Below are 21,372 nucleotides of genomic sequence, written 5' to 3' on the forward strand. Positions count from 1 at the left end.
AGGCTCACACATGAGTCGCAGAGCTAGAGCCCCGTCACAAAATTAATCAAATGACTTTTTCACTCATTTGATGCCACAAGCTGACTGTCCAATAAGAAGTATATCCAATGACAACTGGCAAAATGGTGGTTTTGATGTGTTACACTGCCACAGAAAAGGGCAGTTGTGAGTGCTTCTGGCACATAGAGCACATAGAGTAATTTTAAGAAAAAACATTCAGGGGAAAAGCCTTTTGCAACAGTAATATGACATGTGATTACACTCACCTTGGGTTAACTTGTAAATGCAGAAACGAAATTTAACACTAGCTTCATCTAGTCGAATGAGGAAAGGAAAAGAAAGAGGAGAACGAGATGGGGACTGTTACAAATTTAAATGTCTCATTGAATGTCATATTTTCACTATTAATAAATCAGTTTTATGTTGCTTGCATTCATGCATGTAGACTCTGTACTTAAAACAGATTAAAATTTTGTTATTTGCATTTAACACTGCTGTGAGATCTGACTCATTGCCAAAATAATCATAATTTACAGGATTAAGACCTAATCACTGAATTAGTGTAATTTGATCTGCCATTGGAATCACGATGACTACATTGCGAACAGAAAGTAACCCATAGAAATACATGAGGATGAAAGTATTCTTTCAAATGTGGCACCAAAAAGATTTATTCATTCAATAATGCAAATAAAAACAAGAAAATAAATTCTCCATGTAAAAATTCAGATTTTATTAAAGCATATTAAAGCTGTCTCAAAAACACCTTGAATTTATATATATAAATGTATGGATTATATATCGATGGCTATTATGTTTATTGTTTATATGTATATTCTGAATATGAAAACTGACATGTTTAGCGCAACACAAAGCACTCAGGGGAGCTGGTGCTTTTTATTTTCATACATTTACTTACATCTCATTGTTATTTAATGTTACAACCTCAGACCACAATATGTCTATCTACATACAGATATATGAAAGTTCCCAAGATTATTTGTTGGACTTGAACTTTATAGATAGTGTAACATATAATTAAACCCCTTGGTATAAAGCATCTGGTTTTGATAGAGTGAAGGACAAGATAAACATAAAATAATACTTAGCAAATAGTAGTGTGTATTAGTAAAAATATGATGCCGCAGTAAAACCATGCAAGTCATATGGCAACAAATTTAATAACAGCACAATACAGTTTCTTTCCAGCAAAGCGAACTAGATTTGAACAGAAGAAGGAAGGGAGGGAAGATGTAGAAAGGAAAGAATAAATAAAATAAGCACACACACACCAAATTGATAGGACTATGCATTGTCTTGACAATTTTGATATCATGAACAAAATTACTCTGTAAGAATGTAATGCAATAATTAAACTTTCAGGTTTCACCTAATTTTCAGATTTCTGGTACTATAAGAAGGCAGGTCATTCCAGTCACTGGGTGCCTTAAAACTAAAAGTGTTTTTCAAATTCATGATGTACCCTTGTGACAAAGGATGCACATCTGGTTTCTAAGAGCATATTTGCAGTAAAAAATAAACTACGTCATGTGCAGCCTCAGATCTGAAACATGAAAAACATAACACCCCACAGACTGGGGGCACAGAAGGACAAGAGACATGATCCCCGATTACTAATGTGTTGAGGATTTAGGCAGGTTTGTAAAAGTGATTTGTAAAACCGAGGGCCAAATCAGCCCTGCCTGGCTTGGACATGCCAGAGGGGGTTTTGAGTAATAGTCTGCATCTTTCTGTGACTGACACCATACAGAGGCTGGTGTCCAGTGTTGTTCTTGAAGTTCTCTGGGTACTTACACACCTAAACACACCTGGTCCTCTCTTTAACAAATGAATACATGCACATATTCATGTGCACAATATAGCTAAAATAAATACAGATTTATGCCTGCACACTGATTCCTTTTTCCTTCATGTGTTTCTTTTTTCTGTGCTAAATAGTGACAAAAGCTCTTTTCTGAAAGCTCCTCCAGCATACAAGCATCACCTTGTCTTTATTTCAGCTCTCTCCACAGTGATATTGAGTCACAGGTCTCATATTAAATGTATTGTTTGTAATATACTCAGTGGTCAGACAATATTATATAAAGTATTATAATTATTACATATATGGCATAGCATATTTGTGAAATATTATTTAGCAATATCGGTTATTGCAATGTATACTCCAGGTTGATATAATTTATATATTTCAAAATTATACTTCATGCACACATTCCATACACATTTTCAAGGTTGTCAACTTCTAACAGTTTGTAATTATCTATAGCTACATACATGTGTTTAGCCATAATGGATATTACTGCTATGAGCTGTAAATCGTGACATACTTAAAATCACATATATTCATTGTGTTTTGAATTTTAATTTGGATTATTATCAACATAGTTTTATGTAAAAAAAAAAAAAAAAAAAAAAACAAAGACTGATCAAGGATCAGTGCTGAGAAGTACAATTTGTCCTACGGAGATAGACTCAATGTGCTGTTAGTTTTTATGGGCGGTTGGTAATGGTAGACACTCCACCCCCTCCTTTCATTCGATCACTGCAAATCAAGCTTACTGACACTTGATGAGCAAAGCTTCCACCTTACCTTCCCTCTTATATAGGCCAGCTGCAGGGAGCAAATCCTGAAGAGATTGCCTCCAAGATCCCCATGCTGTGATTGGCTGACGCTGGTCAAGTACGCGGACAGCCGCTTATCGTGCTGCCTTGTCCTCAGCACTCTGGCGTGCTAGCACACTGGGTCAGACACCCCGGCGTGTGGCAGATATAAATTCTCCCTCCGCTCAGCACTCTGCTTGTGCAGCCCAACACCAATCACCAATCACTAACCAGCATGCGCACGCTACTGGAGAGCAGCTGGATGAAGTTTGGTCCAGCCGGCAGGGGTACCTATGACTGGGTGACGGGGATGCCACCCCCGCCTGTGGAGAAACAACTGCAGGTGAGCATTAGCTGATGTTATTGACTCATGGGAGACTTCATCTGCTTACATCTTAAAGACATTGTTGCTTCCATATTTTCTGATTTTATTTAATATGTCTGTTAAGGATTCTTTGGGGTTTGTAGCCATACAAAAGTACAGTCATGCGCCGTTTAACGTCCATTCGGACAACGTCCGTTCGCATATACGTCCGTAGTCCCATAAGGTTATAATAATGTTTAAAAATCCCGATCGCAGAACTGGACGTAGCGGACGTAACTGGACGTAGTGAAGGCAACACGTTTCCTGCACGCAACACGTGTATCTCATGTCTCATGGAAATGAAGCGATTACTCTGCCAGGCGTATAATGGTACAGTAGGTATACCGTATAATACACATGTCTTGACAGTCATAATAAACGCCTATGCATACTTACAATTAAAAAGTTTACCGTATAACAGTGCATGCTTCGACTCGCAGGCAGCAGCATCCAATATCGCGCCTACTGCATATGGTTTTGCTAAGTATAGCATGGTGTTCGCACAACGTCCAAATCACGTAACGTCCTATTTCACAGAACATATCGTGGACGTTAAGCGACGCATGCCTGTATGTAAATTTCAACCATACTCAAAATGAACAGCTTTAGTTAAACAGTCAATTTAGTAAATCAAAAGCACCAATAAATGTAATTTCATGAGCAGCGCCACACAGAAATCCAGTTTCACCGCAGAATTCCTAACGTCAGTGATAGATGACTGTCTCTAATTTTGATTAAATTAAAGAACTATCGTCATTGTGATGGAAGAATGTGTTAGAATCAGATCTGTGTCTTAAGAATTTACAAACAATAGCAGACACAAAAACAGTGCATTGCGCCCATGAAATAGTGGATGGCACCATCTCTGGTTCTGGTTTGTATGCTCATAACCGTACCACTCGTAGCAATACTCATCCCCTCTCCTGCATTGGCTTTAGAGAACTAGCCAAGCTCCCCAAGCATGATGGAAATAAAATGGAAATTAGTGTTGAGGCAAAGACAAATGCACTGCCTGGCTGCATGTTTGGCCATAAACATTAAAACTATAGCCACAGTTCACAGAAAGGAAACTAAAAAAGAAGGTGACAGTATAAAGAGCTATTTTTATGACTTCAAACTGAAAATCTAATTATCTAATTATTAATTATTGTAAGACTGACCAGATGTAATCTAAACTCTGTACACAGCTATGTAAAAATTATCTTTGACATGCAAGCAAGGTCAAAACAAAGACTGTTGTTTCAGATTTTCACTTAACAGGTTGTGGATTTCACCATCAAAAGAAGCTTTTTAGCAAAAGAACACTGTAATCCCTCAGGTCACCTATCTCATTTTGCTATACCGATGTTTGCATGGGATGCCATATAAAGTTTTAGAAAAAAAAATAGGTGTGAATCTATACAGACACATACTCATTCATTTGCCATGAGTTTAATTTCCACTTGTGTTTTTGTGCTGACATTTAGGCTGAGTAGAGAATTCACAGGAAAATGACTCAGTTAATCTGAGGAGTAAAAGCTTTTTTCAAACCCACAAGACTGACCATCGTAAAGCTTTATATCTTTGTGGTGGCTGTGATGGATTAAATGTGAAAGTATGTCTGGAAAATAAGAGCATCTAAATTCTGTCCCGAGACAAGAGTTCCTCTTCAGCATAGGATTAATTCCTGGGCTATGAAAAATTGTTGAAAGTCAATGCTATCTTTTTAAGCATCCAAATAGAGCAATGCTCAAGATATGCATTGGCAAACTAGCTTGCCATTATATTGCCTATTGACTATAGTTAAATGAGAAATTGATTGTCATAATTGGTTATGTGCTCAGATTTAAATAGCAACTGATTTTATTAAAACTTGGAGCGTACACTTTTTATTAGTGTGGTTGCCCAAAAGGCAACTGAAGTTATTACTGAAGCTGGGTGAAAGAGTTGTCTAACCCTGCACCGGCTTCCATAAATGTTACAACACCTTTTCTTCTCCTTTGTTGCCAGGGTTACCACTGGAATGAGCTGACCCCTGGAGAGGAAACCAAGTCTGGGGTTATCTTCTATGTTGTTCTGCCCACTGCTTCGCTCCTTTTCATTGGTCTACTGGCTTTCCTTGTTTATAAAAAGTGCTCCCGCAACAAGCTAGGCCCGGCTAACATCATTGCGCTGGACTTGCAGGACACAGAGGGCAATGCTGAGTTCCTGTCCTCCCTGACCTGGGATGCTGAGCAGTTTCCTAGCTTGAGCTCAGACACATCGGATGGCGTCTTCCTCATGGTGTACTTGCCGCCCCCTTATGAGGAGACACTCACCAAGATAACCAGGGCTGCCAGCACCTCCAGCTCAAAGGATGTGGAGTCTGTGAAGATCGAGGACCTGGAGGCCGAGCTGTGCCCCAAGACCAAGTCAAGTGGCCGTTATATGTAATAGCCACAAGAACAGGTCAATGAGATACCGTGGTTACCTTCCAGTAAAGTTTGGGCTATTCCAACAGGAAGACAATTTCAGGGGCTTTCAAGGATTCTGGTGGGAAATCTATAAACTTTCCTCCTACAAAGCACTTTCATGGATTTTTTACAACTTCAATGAACAGACAATACCCATGGACTAGGATACTGCTGTTCAACACTTATTTTGTGCCACCATTCCCAGAACAGAATCCTGTACATTCTGCCATTATTCCATTCACACTTAAAGTACTGAGTCTGGATTTTTCTCTGCGTTTCTTCATAGCATTATCACGGTGTGTTCATGTTACTAGCACTGTAACATGGTTCGGAGAAGGGAATTTCACGTGCAGTTCATGAAGTAGAAGATTAAGAATTTTCCTGTTTAATATCAGTACATCCTCTTCATATTCTCTGGCTGACAAGTGTGTAGAAATACAAAACATGAACCCAACTTGGCCTACATGCTGGTAGATAAAATGTTGACCACATCTTGGCTTAGATTCACTTGACCCTTCAATTTATCTACATACATACCATTGTGTTAGTAAAACGGGAACAGAGTGACACATTGGGTATCATGGTGTTGGGTTTTACAGAATTAATGTTTTACTTTTTGTATCATGTTTCAATCCATTTGTACAGAAATATTGTGTATGCTCATATTTTCACAAACTCTCCTTTATAATAAAGAATTTCAAATAGATCTGTGTCAGTTTGATTTCTGACAGACCTCTTATTTTTTACACCCCGTCAGACATCAATTGGATCCCCTGCTGCCTTGGTGTAGAAGTATCTTACCACGGTTAGGCATCTTGAGGATTTCTGGAATAACATAAAACAGATACTGTATCCTTTTGCAAAGTCTGACATCTTGTTGACCACTGATGGTATAACTTCTTCAGATTCAAAGCAGTACCTAAGACCGTCAGTAGATCAGATACTGAAAAACAACAAAACAGCTTCCCTGTCCTATTCCTTTCCCCCATATGAATTATAATATATTTATCCACATTCACGTGAACATTTTTTCTGATTGCTAAGAACATCATACGTTTAACAATTAGAAAAAGCCTTCAGTCTGCAGAGTATCAATCATTGTGTCATTGATCTGAACACTCCGAAGGGTCTCTGCTTCCCCTACAAATCCTGGTAAGCATTTCAGTGCATTAATGTGGAAAAATAGTGTCAGTGTCAAATGTATCCTAAACTAATTTCAGCTCATGTCCTCATATTCTGCTGCCAGAGGTCTGACTGACATAGCATGTGTAATCAGCTTTATTTGTCCCTTGTAAAAATCTAAATCTCAAATCCAGCCCACATCATCTTTTGCTGAGACTGAGAGTTTAACCTTGAAATCCAATCAATAGTTGGATACAGGTGTTACATATTTTGTTGTGCCCAGTACATATACTGTAAATGAATATATTGTGTTTGTATTGAATAAAATAAAGTAACATTTGCATTTACTGATGAACATTAGATGACTTCACTTAAAATCTCAGTATTTTAATATTGGTTGTTTCTTTATAAACACTTGTGAGTCAGGGATAGTTTATTTGTTAAACGAACTCAACATCACCAGAAATCCTGTTTATCATCTCCTTCAGTGTAGCCCAAATAGTTTTTTTTTTTTTTTACCTTTTTTATGTGGGAGACAGGGATACACAGGGATATCATCAGCTCAACTAACACTTGTTAAGATGTTTATCACAAATTTTACTGAAAATGTCTGCACATCCACTCAACTCAAAGTAGTCAGACCTGCTTAGGATAAAGTAAAACTTTAGATGATGTTCACTGCTGATTTAAGGCTTGCCATGGCATCTTACTTAGCATTAATTATTTGTAGTTTGTATTTAATTTCAAATTCAGTTTAAAGTTCCCTTTAATCCCCAACACAAATTAAAGAGTGTTGAATTTGCATTTATGTGCCTTGTCATTTGTTACAGCTGTTACATGTTTTCACCATCCACGGACATGTATTTGGGAGGTATTTCTTAGATTTTTCCTTTGTGTATCCTGTTTTTTAAAATTTCAAGTAGCATGGCCAAAACCGTACTTTTACAATGGAAATGACCAATTAATTACTATTTTTGCAATTAACGTACAGTAATGTTGTGTAAACACACTGTTCATTTATTTCACCATTTGCTTATTAAATTGAGAAAAATTAACATAATTCAGGTAAAATTGTATTGAGGTTGGCATAGGATTGCCAGTTGTAACTTGAAACCAAAATGAGTTCATTACATTAGCCAATTTGGATGACATTATGAAATTGACAAGATTAAAAAAAAAAACAAAACACAAGACTACGTTATGCGGAAGAATTAGGAAATTCTGGCTTGCTTTGGAGCAATGCTTGTCAAGTTTCATCTAGGTCATTGTGTCAGGTAATGTCATCAAACTTGATTTATGTAATTCACAAGCTATACAAAAGCTTCATCTCACTGTGATAACCTCCGTACTACTGCAGGACCCCTGGAGCAAGACAAATGCAATCTCTGTGCTAATCTGAATATTAATCAGGTCCAGGGGAATAACTTAAATGGACTGAGCGACATCAAATTTTAATTAAAAAGGGCTCTTCTAACAGCAAAGCCCTCCATTAATAATTTGAGCTGCTCACTAGAGGGCCACCTAAGTGCAGAAACTACAGCAATGAAAGTCCCAGTCCCCATAATGCGAGGGCAACATTTCCAGTGTTGGTCGCTACAGGTTCAAGGTAGAAAAGTAGTCCTTCACTTCACAAGGTACATTATTGTGTAACAAGCTGTCTGTAAAAATTTAACAACCTGCCAGTCTGAAGGGTTTCAAGCAAGAGGTTGTGACTGCTGAACAAAATGGTTGATTAAAAAGGTGTCCCCTCATGATGATTTATTGCATTTTATTTATTTTGTTTCTGTGGATGAAAATGATTGTGAGTTTTGTAATATTTTATCTCTGTATTTCAACATGTAACCTCTGAACACAAATTACTGTCCATGCTTGCTAACCGATCTCGTCTTCGAGGAGGGCCACAACGGAATTATAAACTTTTTTGTGCAATGTCCAATGACTTTTAATCGATGCATAATTCCAGCCTCTGGCTTGTGCATTCAGTATGTCAAATAAACTAAATAACAATCTTTTGATAATTGTCCAATAAACTAATATAATCCAACATATTGAGATACTTGCATGCAGGCAATGCATCCACGTTCAACAATGCAAGTGACGTGACAATGTTTGTTAGATAAAAAATGTAATGTAAGAGTTTATCATGGCTACTAATTTGAACCCGAAATAAGACCAATGTTAAACAGTGTCTCAAACACCTCCAACACGTGCCGAACCACCTGGTGCGCCTGCGTCTTAATGTGCTGCAACTTCACATCGCAGCTTCTGCTGCTCGAACGAGTCCATGTCCCAGTTTAGATCCAGCAGTTTGACCACAATCTCTTTTTCACGGGGCAACACGGCTTCATGGATGACCTGGACACTGTGGTCCTTGCGGTCAAATTTCTGACAAGCATCACACACAAGCTGTTTGTCACTTTGTCAGTGAAGTGTAAATTTCTGACTATGCAGAGGGCAAAGATCCTCCGCCTCTGCTGAGTCTTTTTGTCGTTTCTGCCATAAAAAAGACATCAGACAAGTTCTTCAGGGCCAGGTTTAAAGGAGGGTCCTCCTTTGCACATTTCTTATGGCAGACGGGACATTTACGTGTGCTGGTGTCCCAGTACTGCTGCAGGCAGGCTCTACAGACGCTGTGGCTACATGTCAATAACACGGGGTACTTGTAAATTTCAAAGCAGAGGGGACAAGACAAATCCTCGTCTGTAAAATGCTTGCAAGATATTTTTTGACAACACATTGGCGATCCCCTACTATTAGCTTTTGGAACTGAGAAACTAAAAAGTCAAAATTCTTCTAAGCTGAATCTCTTCTTAAATTCTTAAAGCTGAATCATTTAATGGTATGGGTGAGGATTTAAATGAAAAAATCTTTGTAAAATATTTCTCTAATTCATTCAAGATATCAACTGGTGTAGTGACAATTTTTGAATCATTCTTATCTAATTTTTGTATTTTTTTTTTTGCATTATTTCTCCGTTGAAGGTTTAAAAAGAATTTATTGCATTTTCCCCCCTACTCCATCCATTTTGCTTTATTTTTGTAATACATAATACTTGACCTGTCATATATTAGTTGGTAATTTGTCTGGTCCAATTTGTCAAACGCATCCTGAGTTGCTTTTGAGCTTGGCATAAGTGATGTAAGCATTTCAATCTCTTTTTAAATTTTTTGTTTGTTTAACCAAAACTGTTTCTGTCTTTGTGAGGCAAATTTGATTGTCCTCTAAAAGCGCATTTAAATGCGTCCCAAACAGTAAGAGGGTGTGTTGATCCTATGTTATGTGAGAAAAAGTCTGTGATAAATTCCTTTGTTCTTTCTACAAATATCTGGTCCTCTAGTAATTTTTGGTTGAATTTCCAATACCCACAACTCCGGGGATATTCAGTCATTTCTAAATGGAGTGATACAAGCTGATGATCAGATCTTATTTTGTCTTCAATTAAAACCTTTTTTACTTTGGATATCAAGGAAAATTAAATAAGGAAATAACCTATACGACTTGCCTGGTTTTGTATTCTCCATGTATACCTTTGTGATTTTGGGTTTTTTAATCTCCAAATGTCTATCAAGTCCATTGTGTCCATTATAGATGTAATTTTTGTAGAAGCATGCAGGTGGTAATTGAATGAGTTATTTCCTTTATGATCCATTAGAGTATTTTGAACTATGTTATAATATCCAACCATTATATAATAATCATTTGTAAATTTTGCAGCTTTTATGTTATTATAAATTAGCTCAAAGAAGTTTGGATCATCATTATTTGGGCCATATAAGTTAATCAAGCAGACTTGCTTGTCTTCAATAGTTGTGTTTAAAATGATCTGTCTTCCTTGAGAGTCTATTTCTGAAGCCTGAGAAATGATTTTGAAATTATTTTTAAACAAGATCATGACTCTTGCAAACAGATAATAGAGTAGTCTTTATCTTTCAACCAGGTAAATACTTGTTGTCTTTTTTTTATATGATAGGCCATTACAATTATAGCTTGAAATAAATAGCTCACCTCCCATTATTTGAAGGCTAAGTTAAAATTTGAAATGTTTTTATATCATCATCGAATCTTGGTATATGTACATTGTGAAGGAGATGGAAGAAGTAAAATGCTGCCTTAAGACGCAAGAAGTTGTCCCTCCATTGCCCTCCCCTATCAGCCTGAAATGTGCATTCCTCTTCAATCCACGCCACCCACCCTTCCAACAACACTGGCCCCCAAGCCCAACCCCCCTTTCTCTTTGAAGAGAGAAAAACAGAAAAATAAAGCAAGAAACAAAACAACAAAAACATAACAAAGCAAAATAGCAACAACCGAAGAACAGCAACAGTCTCTCAATACTACCCCATAAATTCTCAATACTACTTACTCTTCCGACTGGATTAATAAACTAGACCCAAAAGTGATGGCCTTGCCGGAAGACTCTAGTATAGATTACATCTTGAAAAAAGAAGAAGAAAAAACAATAAAAAATAGGTCTTCTACTTATAACCATGGTGTAACTTTTCAGTCCCTGTACAGCTGATTATTGATATATACAGTAGTTTGTCCACAATCAAGCGCACTTTGTTGTTTGCTGTGAATTGTTTGTTTTATTGTTAATCAAAGACGATAAACGGGAACAGGTTGATAGTAATAGATAGATTTAAAGGTAAGGTTTCGGCCCCACCTGTTTCCAGCTTACCAGCTGCCACTGAATTAGTACTAAAATTTGTCTGATAGGCTACTGTTTATACTATGTTTACTTTAAATGTTACATGTCAGGTAAGGTGACAGCTATTTATTTTTTCCAAGGACATGGTGTGTTTGCAACTACCACCTTCTACCAGGGAGATTTTGTTCTAGAGTACCGAGGGCAGCTCTCCAAGGGCAGCGCACTAAATCATATCCAAAAGAATAGGGGAGGCACAGTGTCTTTGATTTCAATTGGAGAGGGAAAGACTGGAGGTAAGTTATTCTCCTTGCTTTAGTGTAATTAAGTTGGCTTAAACAATTAAGTTGGCACAAACAGGTATGTTAAAACACATTTTATACAAAGATTTTGTTAGAACCCTAATCTATCTCTAGAAGTAGAATCTGATGGTAATGATGAATTATAGATGGAATAGCGTGATACATTTATTAAACTGTTTTTTTTTTCTTTGTGTAACATAAACTTCGGCATATTTAAGGTAAAGGTAGAACTGCCGACTGCCAAAACTCAAGACAGGACTAAAACATGTAAGAAGCATCTTGCCACTAAAGAGAGTGAGGTATGTACTGCCTACTATGACACGCATTTAGTGTGTAACTTTTCTGTAGACACAGTGGTGGCTGGATGAAAATGATTAGCCTCACTTTTTGAACACCACAGTTTATATAAACAAAAAAGCTTCAATGCTAATTTAAGTTTTCTGTATTCAGTATTCCTTTGATCATTTTCATTGTAGGAACAAGAGGAAACCACTATGAGCCAGAAGAGTCAGACAAAATGGTCTTCCTGCAGAGTTGAAGAAGAGGCCAGTTCAGCAGCTAAGGTGCTAAAGAAAACTTTTAGAATCAGTAAAAGTGAGGTATGGAACACCATTTCAATATGTATCCAGAGTACTGGTGGTTGCCATGAGACATGTTGACAACTATACCCCATTGTCATTGCATTTTTGAGTAGAAGTGCCAAATGTGGGGCTACCATGTCAGCTGTGCTCATGTGTTATTAACCCCTAGATAAATATTTGATAGCCTTCACATGTGGTTAACATTATGCATGAAGTACTACTTGATTTAGCCAAAGAGCTAATCTGCACCTAACTATAAATGCCCCTCTGTTTTTGTGTTATGATGCTATGAGTCACAAGTTGTAATTGTGTTGTAGATGTCCAAATGAATGAGCCATGGATGTGGTCAAGTTGAAGTTCCTTTAGGTATTTGATATACTTTCTATGTTGATAAGCACTTTGCTTTGGATTCTAGGAACAATCAGAAGCCATCATGAGCCAAGTCCAGAAGAACGATGAGACAGAATGGTCTTCCTGCATTGATAGAAGTGAGGCCAGTTCACAGGAGAACCTTTTAGTCCTGGAGAAAGTAAGGTATAACTTGCTATATTACATACCGTTATATCAGTGTGTTCCCAATTTAGAGTTTGTAGAGTGTGTGTGTCTAGTACGCATCTATGAGTAATGAAGGCAGGTATGGGGTGGCCATAACCCATTTTATACTTTATCTGTCAATGACTCTTGACCCGAGATCATGGGCTTACATAGTGACATTACTTTATAGAGAGTTGTTAAGCAAGATGCCAAGATCCATAAGCTATATATACTGTATACAGTGTGTGTGTGTGTATATATATATATATATATATATATATATATATATATATATATATATATATACACATATGGTCCATGAACGACACATTGGGTCAGAGAGAATCCCTTCATGTTCACCAGACCTGGTGCACTGTCTGCATACAGAGGAGGGGATTGCCTTCACAAGTATGCAGATGAATATGGTGCCAAACATCCTCAGGCCCTGACTTCAACAAGGCTTCAGAAACAAATTGCAACTATGACCCAAGTCCTAAATCTGGAAGAAAATGAGGCTGATCAACTTGCCAACTTCTTAGGTCATGATATTCACATCCACCGATAGTATTACCGTCTGCCACAAGCAAAGTAAGAAAATCATCTGCCATCATATGGAAATAAATGTTACTGCATAGGTGTCTGCTGCTAGATAATCAGTTTTTGATAAAAACTGATAATCAGTTTGATAATCAGTTTGATAGCAAAGATGTCATTTAAGCGTAGCCTGTGAATGGAGTGGTATTCAGAGAAGACAACTACCAATGTGTTATAATTATGAAAGGCTTAACTGAGATACTGCAGAACAGGCAACAGACATAGAAATTTGAATTTTTTCAACTTTCTTTTTCAACAGTAATCGAAAAGTCTGATTTTCAAGCAAGCCAGAGTGAATGCAATGACTAAAAATTGAGCAGCACATGAAAACTTCAGTGCATGCTTAACACTTGTTTTTTGTTACCAAACATCACCCATTGGGGATTAGACTTAGTATTTATTTTTTTAACACTTTATTTATAGATTTTTCAAATACAAAGGCTTTAATCCCCCCCCTCCAAAAAAAATAAATAAATAAAAGGATACCAGAAAAATATTACTATGTCTAATTATAAGACTAAAGTGGGCAAGTAAATACCTTAAAAAATGCTATATCACATGAAAGGTTGCAATCAAACAATCAAGTGCACAGTAAAAATACAGCGCTCATTCTGACCAATGACTAGGGCCTAAGTGCAGTCGTAAAGGCATCAATGCAAAACCGAAGAATATACTACATCAAGATAGACCCCGACCCCCCCCCCCCCCCCCCCCCCAATCAGGCTTAGTATTTATTTTACAATGGCTTGCAATTAATGTAGGTGCAATCAATCAAATTATCCTTACCTATATTAAGACTGTGATCTCCCCATATCCTTGTGCTCTTGTGTCTTGTATTAGTGGTGTTGTAGAGGGGTTTTTTTGCTTTGCTTGGTTTACTTTAAGGTATATGTAGATAAAGCTGAGTATAAAAACATTATTTATATAACTAGTGGTACTTAATGATACTTTATACTTCTGTTTTTCCTTCACAGATACAGGTAAGCCCAAACGCAAGTGGGAAGATAGTGAGGTCCGTGCAGTGGAACGGCATTTATTAAGATGGATCCAAATGGGTAGAGTACCTCAGAAGCGAGACTGTCTCCAGTGCATTCAGGCATAACCACATGCACTGAGAAACAGGTCATGGACTGATGTCAAGAATTACATAAGAAACAGAAGCATCACTTTGAAGAGACAGTTGCATACCTTGTAGTCTGTGAATGTTGTTTAGTGAAAGCTATGCAGACTTTTGGATGCACGCACTGTACTATGTGCTCAAACTGTTCTTGTTCACTCTTGTTCATTAGGTGTTCACACTCACTGCTATTTGCATGGCACTAGGGGCTCACACTGCTCTTTCTCACACTGCACTAGGGGCGTACACTGGACTGGTTGCTCACACGGGACTAGCTGCTCATACTGGACTAGCTGCTGATACTTTTCTTTCTCACACTGTACTATGTTTTGGAGCTATGATTGTTGCCTGAGTACTTTTTATAGCTTCATGTTGCATCTTTTATAAAGGTCTTTGCAGTCAAGCATTTCAGATTTGTCTGTGTCTTTTGTAGTTACCCAAATAGTATTTTATATGGTGCTTTGGTGTGTGTGTGAGTGTGAGTGTGTGTGAGTGTGAGTATCTAATGTTGACTACTGCAGGCTTTTTCTTTGTTCTAACCTTTCCCCCACTGACAAAAAACACCACTGCTGAAGGCAAGACACAGCCTAACCAATAAGGGCAAGTGGAAACAAGACGGTCTATTACATCTGGTGTTGTTGAGATTTCTGCAGCTGATATCCTCAGCTAACCAGTTGTTACTTTGTTCTGGCTGTCCGTTAAATCCTCTGTGCTACCGTAGACTATTACTTTAATTTGAGCAGTTCACAAAGTAAGTATTTAATTTCCAAATGAGGATTTGGAAGGGGAATTTTAGGCAATCCACATGCAATAATCAAACCTATCCCATTCTTAAGTATAAGAAACTCACTTACCATTTCCTTTTTATGACAGCTGGACAGCATCCCTCCTCCACCTCATCTCCTTCTTATTTCTCTTCCTGTGTATGTTGTCCAATGGAGCAGTCCACAGCCTTGGCAACCAGCAGGATGCGACCCCTTCCTTGGTTTTCTAGCCAAAGAAAGATGGGTGAATTCATGTTTTACACCTTTTGCATCACAAACCAGCACGTTGCAGCACAAGCCATCTGGACATGCATAGAAATGATAATTTCACAGTTCACATAAATGACATTACATTATTGACATTATTTGACAAGTTTTTTTTACAATGTTATCCATTTATACAGCTGGATATTTACTGAGACACTTGTGGGTTAAGTACCTTGCCCAAGGGTACAGCAGCAGTGCCCCAACGGGGAATTGAAAAGGCAACCTTTCGGTTACGGGTCCTGCTTCTTAACCACTTAGGAGACATCCAGAGCGATAAAGTGGCATGAAAAGTTGCACAAAGTTACTAAGTTGCACAAAGGTCCCACCTTCAATTCCGTGCCACAGAGGGTGTTTCTCAAAGTCAAGGAAGGATCCTTAACGGCTACATTTCAAGGATGCTACAGTCTTTCGGCGGGATTCGATGACGTAGCATCCTTGAAATGCAGCCGTTAAGGATCCTTCCTTGACTTTGAGAAACAACCTCTATACACCAGATAGGGAAAAGATTACCTCGGCCAGGCAAGCACAGGAAGCGGGCAGCGTGTGGTCCAACACCACTGTATAAACAGGAAACAGGAAATGCACGGATCTGGAAGCAGAAGCAAGGTCGCTTAAAAGGCAGGCATACGCAGCTTAAATAGGAAAAGCTAAGTGGCAATGCGTGCACTACTACACCCCCAATTATCTAAGCCACGTAGAATAAAAGGGGACAGCCTACCCAGGTTACACATGTATTTGGTTTACTACAGACAGCCCTAACTCTGTATAATTGTTAGAGTAAACGGTTTGTAAAGCTAAAAGAACTGTGTGCTCGTGTCATCATATGTAGAAAGCATTGGTATTTCAAGATATCTTGTCTTGTCGGTGAGGTGCTGCCACTACATCAATCCACTCATATGTTTGCCAGAGTATTGTAGTAGCAAGGTTACTCTGATGTGATTGTTTGATTGATCTCCAAAGGATGCAGAATTAATTCACTAATGATGCAACCAACAACTTATCACCAATCTTTCCATGTTGTATGTGTGCTCTGTTTATTAATAGTTGCACTCAAAACATTAAATATGAAACTATTGTAGAATAAATTAAAATTTTTAATTTATTTTTAAAATTAAACAACTACTTTGTGCACAGTCAGCAAACACTCTTATTTTTAATTAAGAGTATCTGTATTATAGAGTATGTAGGTGTGCATGTTATTTTTCAGCTTTTTCATGCATGTTCTACAAATTAAATACTCTGTAATTTTGGACCATATATTGGGTTTCTGTAACTAATCATCATTGTCTGATGAAATGAGAATGGTCTTTGTGGCTGTGTTTTATTTTACAGGGATACAAAGTATGCAGAATTAAAAACCCCAGTCTAAGATATAACTCACACACTGATTCACACACTGATATGAAGACATCAAAGAATCCAAAACCAGTTTGTTGACAGATGAAGTTTATTTAGGGTCAGAAGAATCAGAAGACTTGTGTGAGGACAGTCTCTGCCATACAACAAAGGAGATATGCATTTTCTGAATTTCAGCTGTAGATCTATGGACACATTACATTCTCGAAGGTGAATGTAGCACATGAAGGTGGTGATGAAAATGAAAAGAAAAATTTACTGCCATATGTTGACTTTAATCGGTGGTAAAATGGCAGAGAAAAAATACTTTTGTATTTGTTGTAGATTTATGTGACAAAATACAGTTGTTTCCAATATATTCAATGTCTTATAAGATCTGAGTGAGAAGGGAATAGCTATTTTAACTGATAATTCTGTTTAGTGAGATACCACTCAGACCCAAGATTGCATTCAATTCATTTTAGAAGAGCTGGCAGAGGAGAGGACAGAAGAGAAGGAAAATGCAGGTATTTTAAGGTTCTTATAAGCACACAATAATGCTTGGACTTCTTATGGACACCCAGAGAAGTATTCAGATGGTACAATGCTGGCACATTCCTTTGGAAATTTGAACTCCTTCCTGTAACAGAATTGTGAATACTCCATATCAATATCAATACACATTGCTCAGCAGGAGAACATGAACTGATAAAACTATAGTAGTTCAAAGTAGGTTATCAATAGTCTGAGAAAACTAAAAAAAAACACATACTGCACATGTGACATGGATCAGTCTGACACTCTTTGGACCCCTGGCCATTTACATTTTATTTCCATGCTTCTACGAAGTTGTTTTAGTACTGAATCCCAACCATTTCAGGATAATTCAATTTCAGGTTAATTCAAAGAAAAAAGGCATTGTTCATTCACATTAGTCATTTTTTTTGTTAGAAAATAAACTATTGAAAAGTAAGTAGTAAAATTTAACTCATTGTGAGTGAATCTCACACATTGGGACCATTGCTCTGGCTTCATGATCTCGTGCTCTTTAATGTTTGTTAAAGTTGTTTCCTAATTCATGTTTATCACCAGTGTATTATTTACATGATCCAGCGCTGGCAATGGCAACAAGAGTGTAACATATCTACCTCTGCTACAGCCCCACCTCATTATCCAGCCCCCATTCACTCCGCTAGTATTGTACTTAGCTGACCTTCAGGTCTCCATATGAATCCTGCATCTCTGTCAGTTAATTATAAAAGTATTTTACTAATTACAAAATAATTTCATAGTTCAACACTTTGATTCTCCTAAATTACTACAGGTTCTGCTCCCATGTTTAGATTCTGAATTCTAAATATGAGTCATATATGGTAGCTATTGGTTAGGGCTGGAAGAAGAAATACAACTTTCTAAATCACACTGTGATTTAACTGCAGATGATTAAATGCACCAGAGTTTTAGCACACCCCAGTTATTCTGTGAGGTAAGGTGTCCTAATACCATTTAGAGAATAAAGCTCAGATAAGGAAAAATGAGTCAGACTGAGATGCGCTCACATTTGGAAGGTACATGATTTGTTTTCATATGTATATTTCCAAATATCTATATTTAGTGAACATGTTAAGCTATTGCTTTAATGTGCCAATTTGAAATGAATGCATTGATGGAGTAGCTAGTAAACTTCACATGTGGTGCAGCCAGCTGGTGTAGATGAAATGGTGCATCAACGAACTGATTGTAGCTAGCTAATTCTGTTACATGATAATGAGCTCAGCTGATTCATATGCCTTGTAAAGATTGTACTACAATGACTCCAATAAGGTAATTTATTGGCATTTAGCAGACACTCTTACCCAGAGTGAATTAAATCAGTTCCAGTTTTTTTCTTTTTTACAATGCTTTCCATTTATACAGCTGGATATTTTACTGAGTTCATTGTGGGGTAAGAACCTTTCTCAAGGGCACAGCACCAGTGCCCAAGCAGGGAATCGAACCTTTTGGTTTTGAGTCCTGCTCCTTAACCACTATACTACACTGCCTCACTGTTATGTTTTTCACTTACATTTCCTCTTTGGAGTTCGAACTGCTTTTTCCTGGGCCATCATTGTCATCCCTTTTAAAACAAAACAAATTTGCCAGCAATTCAGTTTTTTTTAATTACACAATATCTGTTGAATAAATTCTGTTTCAATTTTCATGTCATATGTATATTATTACCAATTTCTGTAATAACAAACATTTTAGATGCTTAGATTTTCTCATTATACTTCTGGCAAATGCATAAAGATATCTAAAATCTATTTTGATCGATGGTACTCACATTTGATTGCCCATTAAAATGATCTCAAGGCAGCTGATGTCATCACTGATGTCGGAATCAATAAGTCCTTGAAGGTTAAAAAAAAACAATTATAACTAATCACTAATAACTGATACTATTGCCCATCCTGCCAGGGAAATCATAATAAGACTATGAAAACAAGAAATATACAAAGCAGTTTGCAATGAATCACTTTTCCAAGAAAACATTAAAACTTTCTCTCTAATGTAATATCCTAGTAGTCTTTACTTTACTTTACTTTAGTACTTTACTTCACTTAATGTGACCGGTTGTTCTGGTTGTTCTGAGATAGCTGAACACAGCTATGTAGGTATGTTGCTCCAGAGAAAGATGCTTGCAAATAAGGACCACTTACTTGCGCAGTCCATTTGGCACATGTTGAGACTGGAGGGACTGGAGCCATTGGCACAGGCCACACAATCGCTCAGCTGGAAGAGTCCATACAGGCTGCCCGTGTGTACTTCCTCTGAACTTTCCTCACTGCTTTCAGAGCTTTTCATCGAAGCAGGTGGCCCTCCTCTCATGGGAGAGCGACCTCTCCTCCTTGGGGGCTCAAGTTTCCCAGGACGGCGTGGCTTTTCACGTTCTGGTGCTCTCTCTGGCTTTTTCCCCATCTCCAGGGGAGTCACGAGGCTGGTGTTGAAGCCAGTCAGCTCAGCCTTGCAGACAACTGGAAGAGACATGGGGTAGTCCAGTGAATGAGACAGCTGAGTGCTACCAGAGGATGTTAAAGTCTGCAAAGTCTAAGTTTGCACTTTTGTGCAATGACACTCTTTGAACCATGACATTAGTATTGTTAGAGCAATCACAGAGTGGTGTCATATTGAATATAAATAAAAAGATGTACCATTATGTTCATTATTACTCTGAGCAATCCAAATTCTTCTGAATTTAAAGTCTAACTTACTTCTTGCCACCAGCTCCTCTGCTGTTGGTCCATTGTCCTGAGTGCTGTTGAACAGGCTCAGGAGAGCCCCCTCCAGTCTACTCTTCAGGTCACATTTTGTGAGTTGTCCCTGAGCACCATGGGCTGTGAAAACCGCCACAAACAGCAGTGCCAGAATCTCAAATGCAGTGACAGCCTTCATGTCTCACTCGTTGTTGTCTCTGTTGAATCATCTGGACCATTTATATACTCTCACCATGAGCTCACTCCCTGCAGTGAATACATTAACCCCCTTTGTTTAGGTCTAATGGCATTTTGCTTTGTAGATCATTTCCTTTTATGTAGGCTGGTTGGCATTTAGATTCGTAGAACTAGTACAAAGGTGTTGTTGAGAGCAGGAAAGACAACAAAGGACTTAAATTACAGATTATCCTCAAGTGCTTTGTGTCAAATCCAAAAAAAGCCTCACAGTACCTGTCCCAGAATAATGTGACTCTACTTGTGAGGCAGCTGCATTATATCTACGTCACAACCTGGAATTTGATCATATCACTAAAGACGTGAGTGCATATAATTTGTATGTCTACAGAACATGTCCCCTTTCAGCCAGATGAGTAACTACATCCCTCTAATGCCCTTTGCACATGGGATTAAAACAGAAAAGGTCTTGTAGTTTTTTCAATCAAAGAAAATAAAGATGACCATCTCCAACAATGGACAGTACATACATGACTCGTCTTGAAGCCTGTTTTTTCAGACCCTTGGGAAAGATTTCTCTTCTTTTGACACCTTCAGGCATTCATTTCTTAACACTCTGAACAAAGCGTCTTTGGCAGGTAGTTGGGTCACATGGCAAGCTTGAAGGCATTGCACAATGATTCAGCATTTTTCAATATCATCTGCTCAGAATGGCAGTGTTTTCCACACATAGACTTTACTGGGGCGGGCTGCCCAGGTTTAGGCTATTAACGGCTGCCAATGTATATTTGGCGACCCTTTTTAGCATTTTTTATTTTTATTTTTTATTGGTCCGAGAAAACAACGCCACCTGCGATCGATTAACTAGTGGACAATCTCCCCTCACTCTACCCCTCCTGTACCTGTTCGTTCTGCTATCGCGAAAAGGGTCTACTGACAATCGTACATGCTCTGCAGAGAAACACACATACAGAGAGATGTTTTCTGGTTTTACGTTAGAAGACGCGGACACGGTGGATAATTTACAAGCAGATAATATTGTGATAGGCTGCTTTCATGGACAGACCGCATAGCTAATATCCACTGGAGGGAGAGTTATAGCTGCTATGCCAGCTAATCAGCGTGCATGTTTGCAAAGAGGAAGGAACAAATCTTTTAGACTAGGGGTTCAGTACATTCAGTTCACCTCAAAGATTCGTTCAAAAGGATTCGTTTGTTCATGAACTGTATATCACTTGTGGGAAACACTGAATGCCCTATAGGTT

General features: G+C 38.0%; 2 protein-coding genes across 2 annotated transcripts; one reads left to right on the forward strand and one right to left on the reverse strand.

Moving 5' to 3' along the window:
• Positions 1 to 2,857: 2,857 nt before the first annotated feature.
• LOC118795497 (small integral membrane protein 28-like) lies at positions 2,858 to 5,398 on the forward strand. The gene is made up of 2 exons (XM_036554064.1): positions 2,858 to 2,965; positions 4,976 to 5,398. Exons 1-2 carry the CDS (start codon positions 2,858 to 2,860, stop codon positions 5,396 to 5,398), a joined length of 531 nt encoding a protein of 176 aa, XP_036409957.1.
• An 11,637-nt stretch (positions 5,399 to 17,035) lies between these two features.
• Positions 17,036 to 20,362, reverse strand: LOC118790300. Its single transcript, XM_036547208.1, has 5 exons — positions 19,931 to 20,362; positions 19,379 to 19,693; positions 19,003 to 19,069; positions 18,745 to 18,795; positions 17,036 to 17,319 (listed from the first exon to the last, which is right to left on the reverse strand). Exons 1-5 carry the CDS (start codon positions 20,109 to 20,111, stop codon positions 17,250 to 17,252), a joined length of 684 nt encoding a protein of 227 aa, XP_036403101.1. The 5' UTR covers positions 20,112 to 20,362; the 3' UTR covers positions 17,036 to 17,249.
• Between the last annotated feature and the right edge of the window lie 1,010 nt (positions 20,363 to 21,372).

Source organism: Megalops cyprinoides, chromosome 1, assembly GCF_013368585.1.
Source record: "Megalops cyprinoides isolate fMegCyp1 chromosome 1, fMegCyp1.pri, whole genome shotgun sequence".
Taxonomy (NCBI): Eukaryota; Metazoa; Chordata; class Actinopteri; order Elopiformes; family Megalopidae; genus Megalops; species Megalops cyprinoides.

Coding starts and splice junctions, on each gene's coding strand:
- LOC118795497 (XM_036554064.1), top strand. CDS start 2,858: ATGCGCACGCTACTGGAGAGCAGCTGGATGAAGTTTGGTCCAGCCGGC. Junction 2,966..4,975: donor CTGTGGAGAAACAACTGCAG/GTGAGCATTAGC, acceptor CTTTGTTGCCAG/GGTTACCACTGGAATGAGCT.
- LOC118790300 (XM_036547208.1), bottom strand. CDS start 20,111: ATGAAGGCTGTCACTGCATTTGAGATTCTGGCACTGCTGTTTGTGGCG. Junction 19,694..19,930: donor AGAGGAGCTGGTGGCAAGAA/GTAAGTTAGACT, acceptor TGTCTCTTCCAG/TTGTCTGCAAGGCTGAGCTG. Junction 18,796..19,002: donor ATTTTAATGGGCAATCAAAT/GTGAGTACCATC, acceptor TTGTTTTAAAAG/GGATGACAATGATGGCCCAG.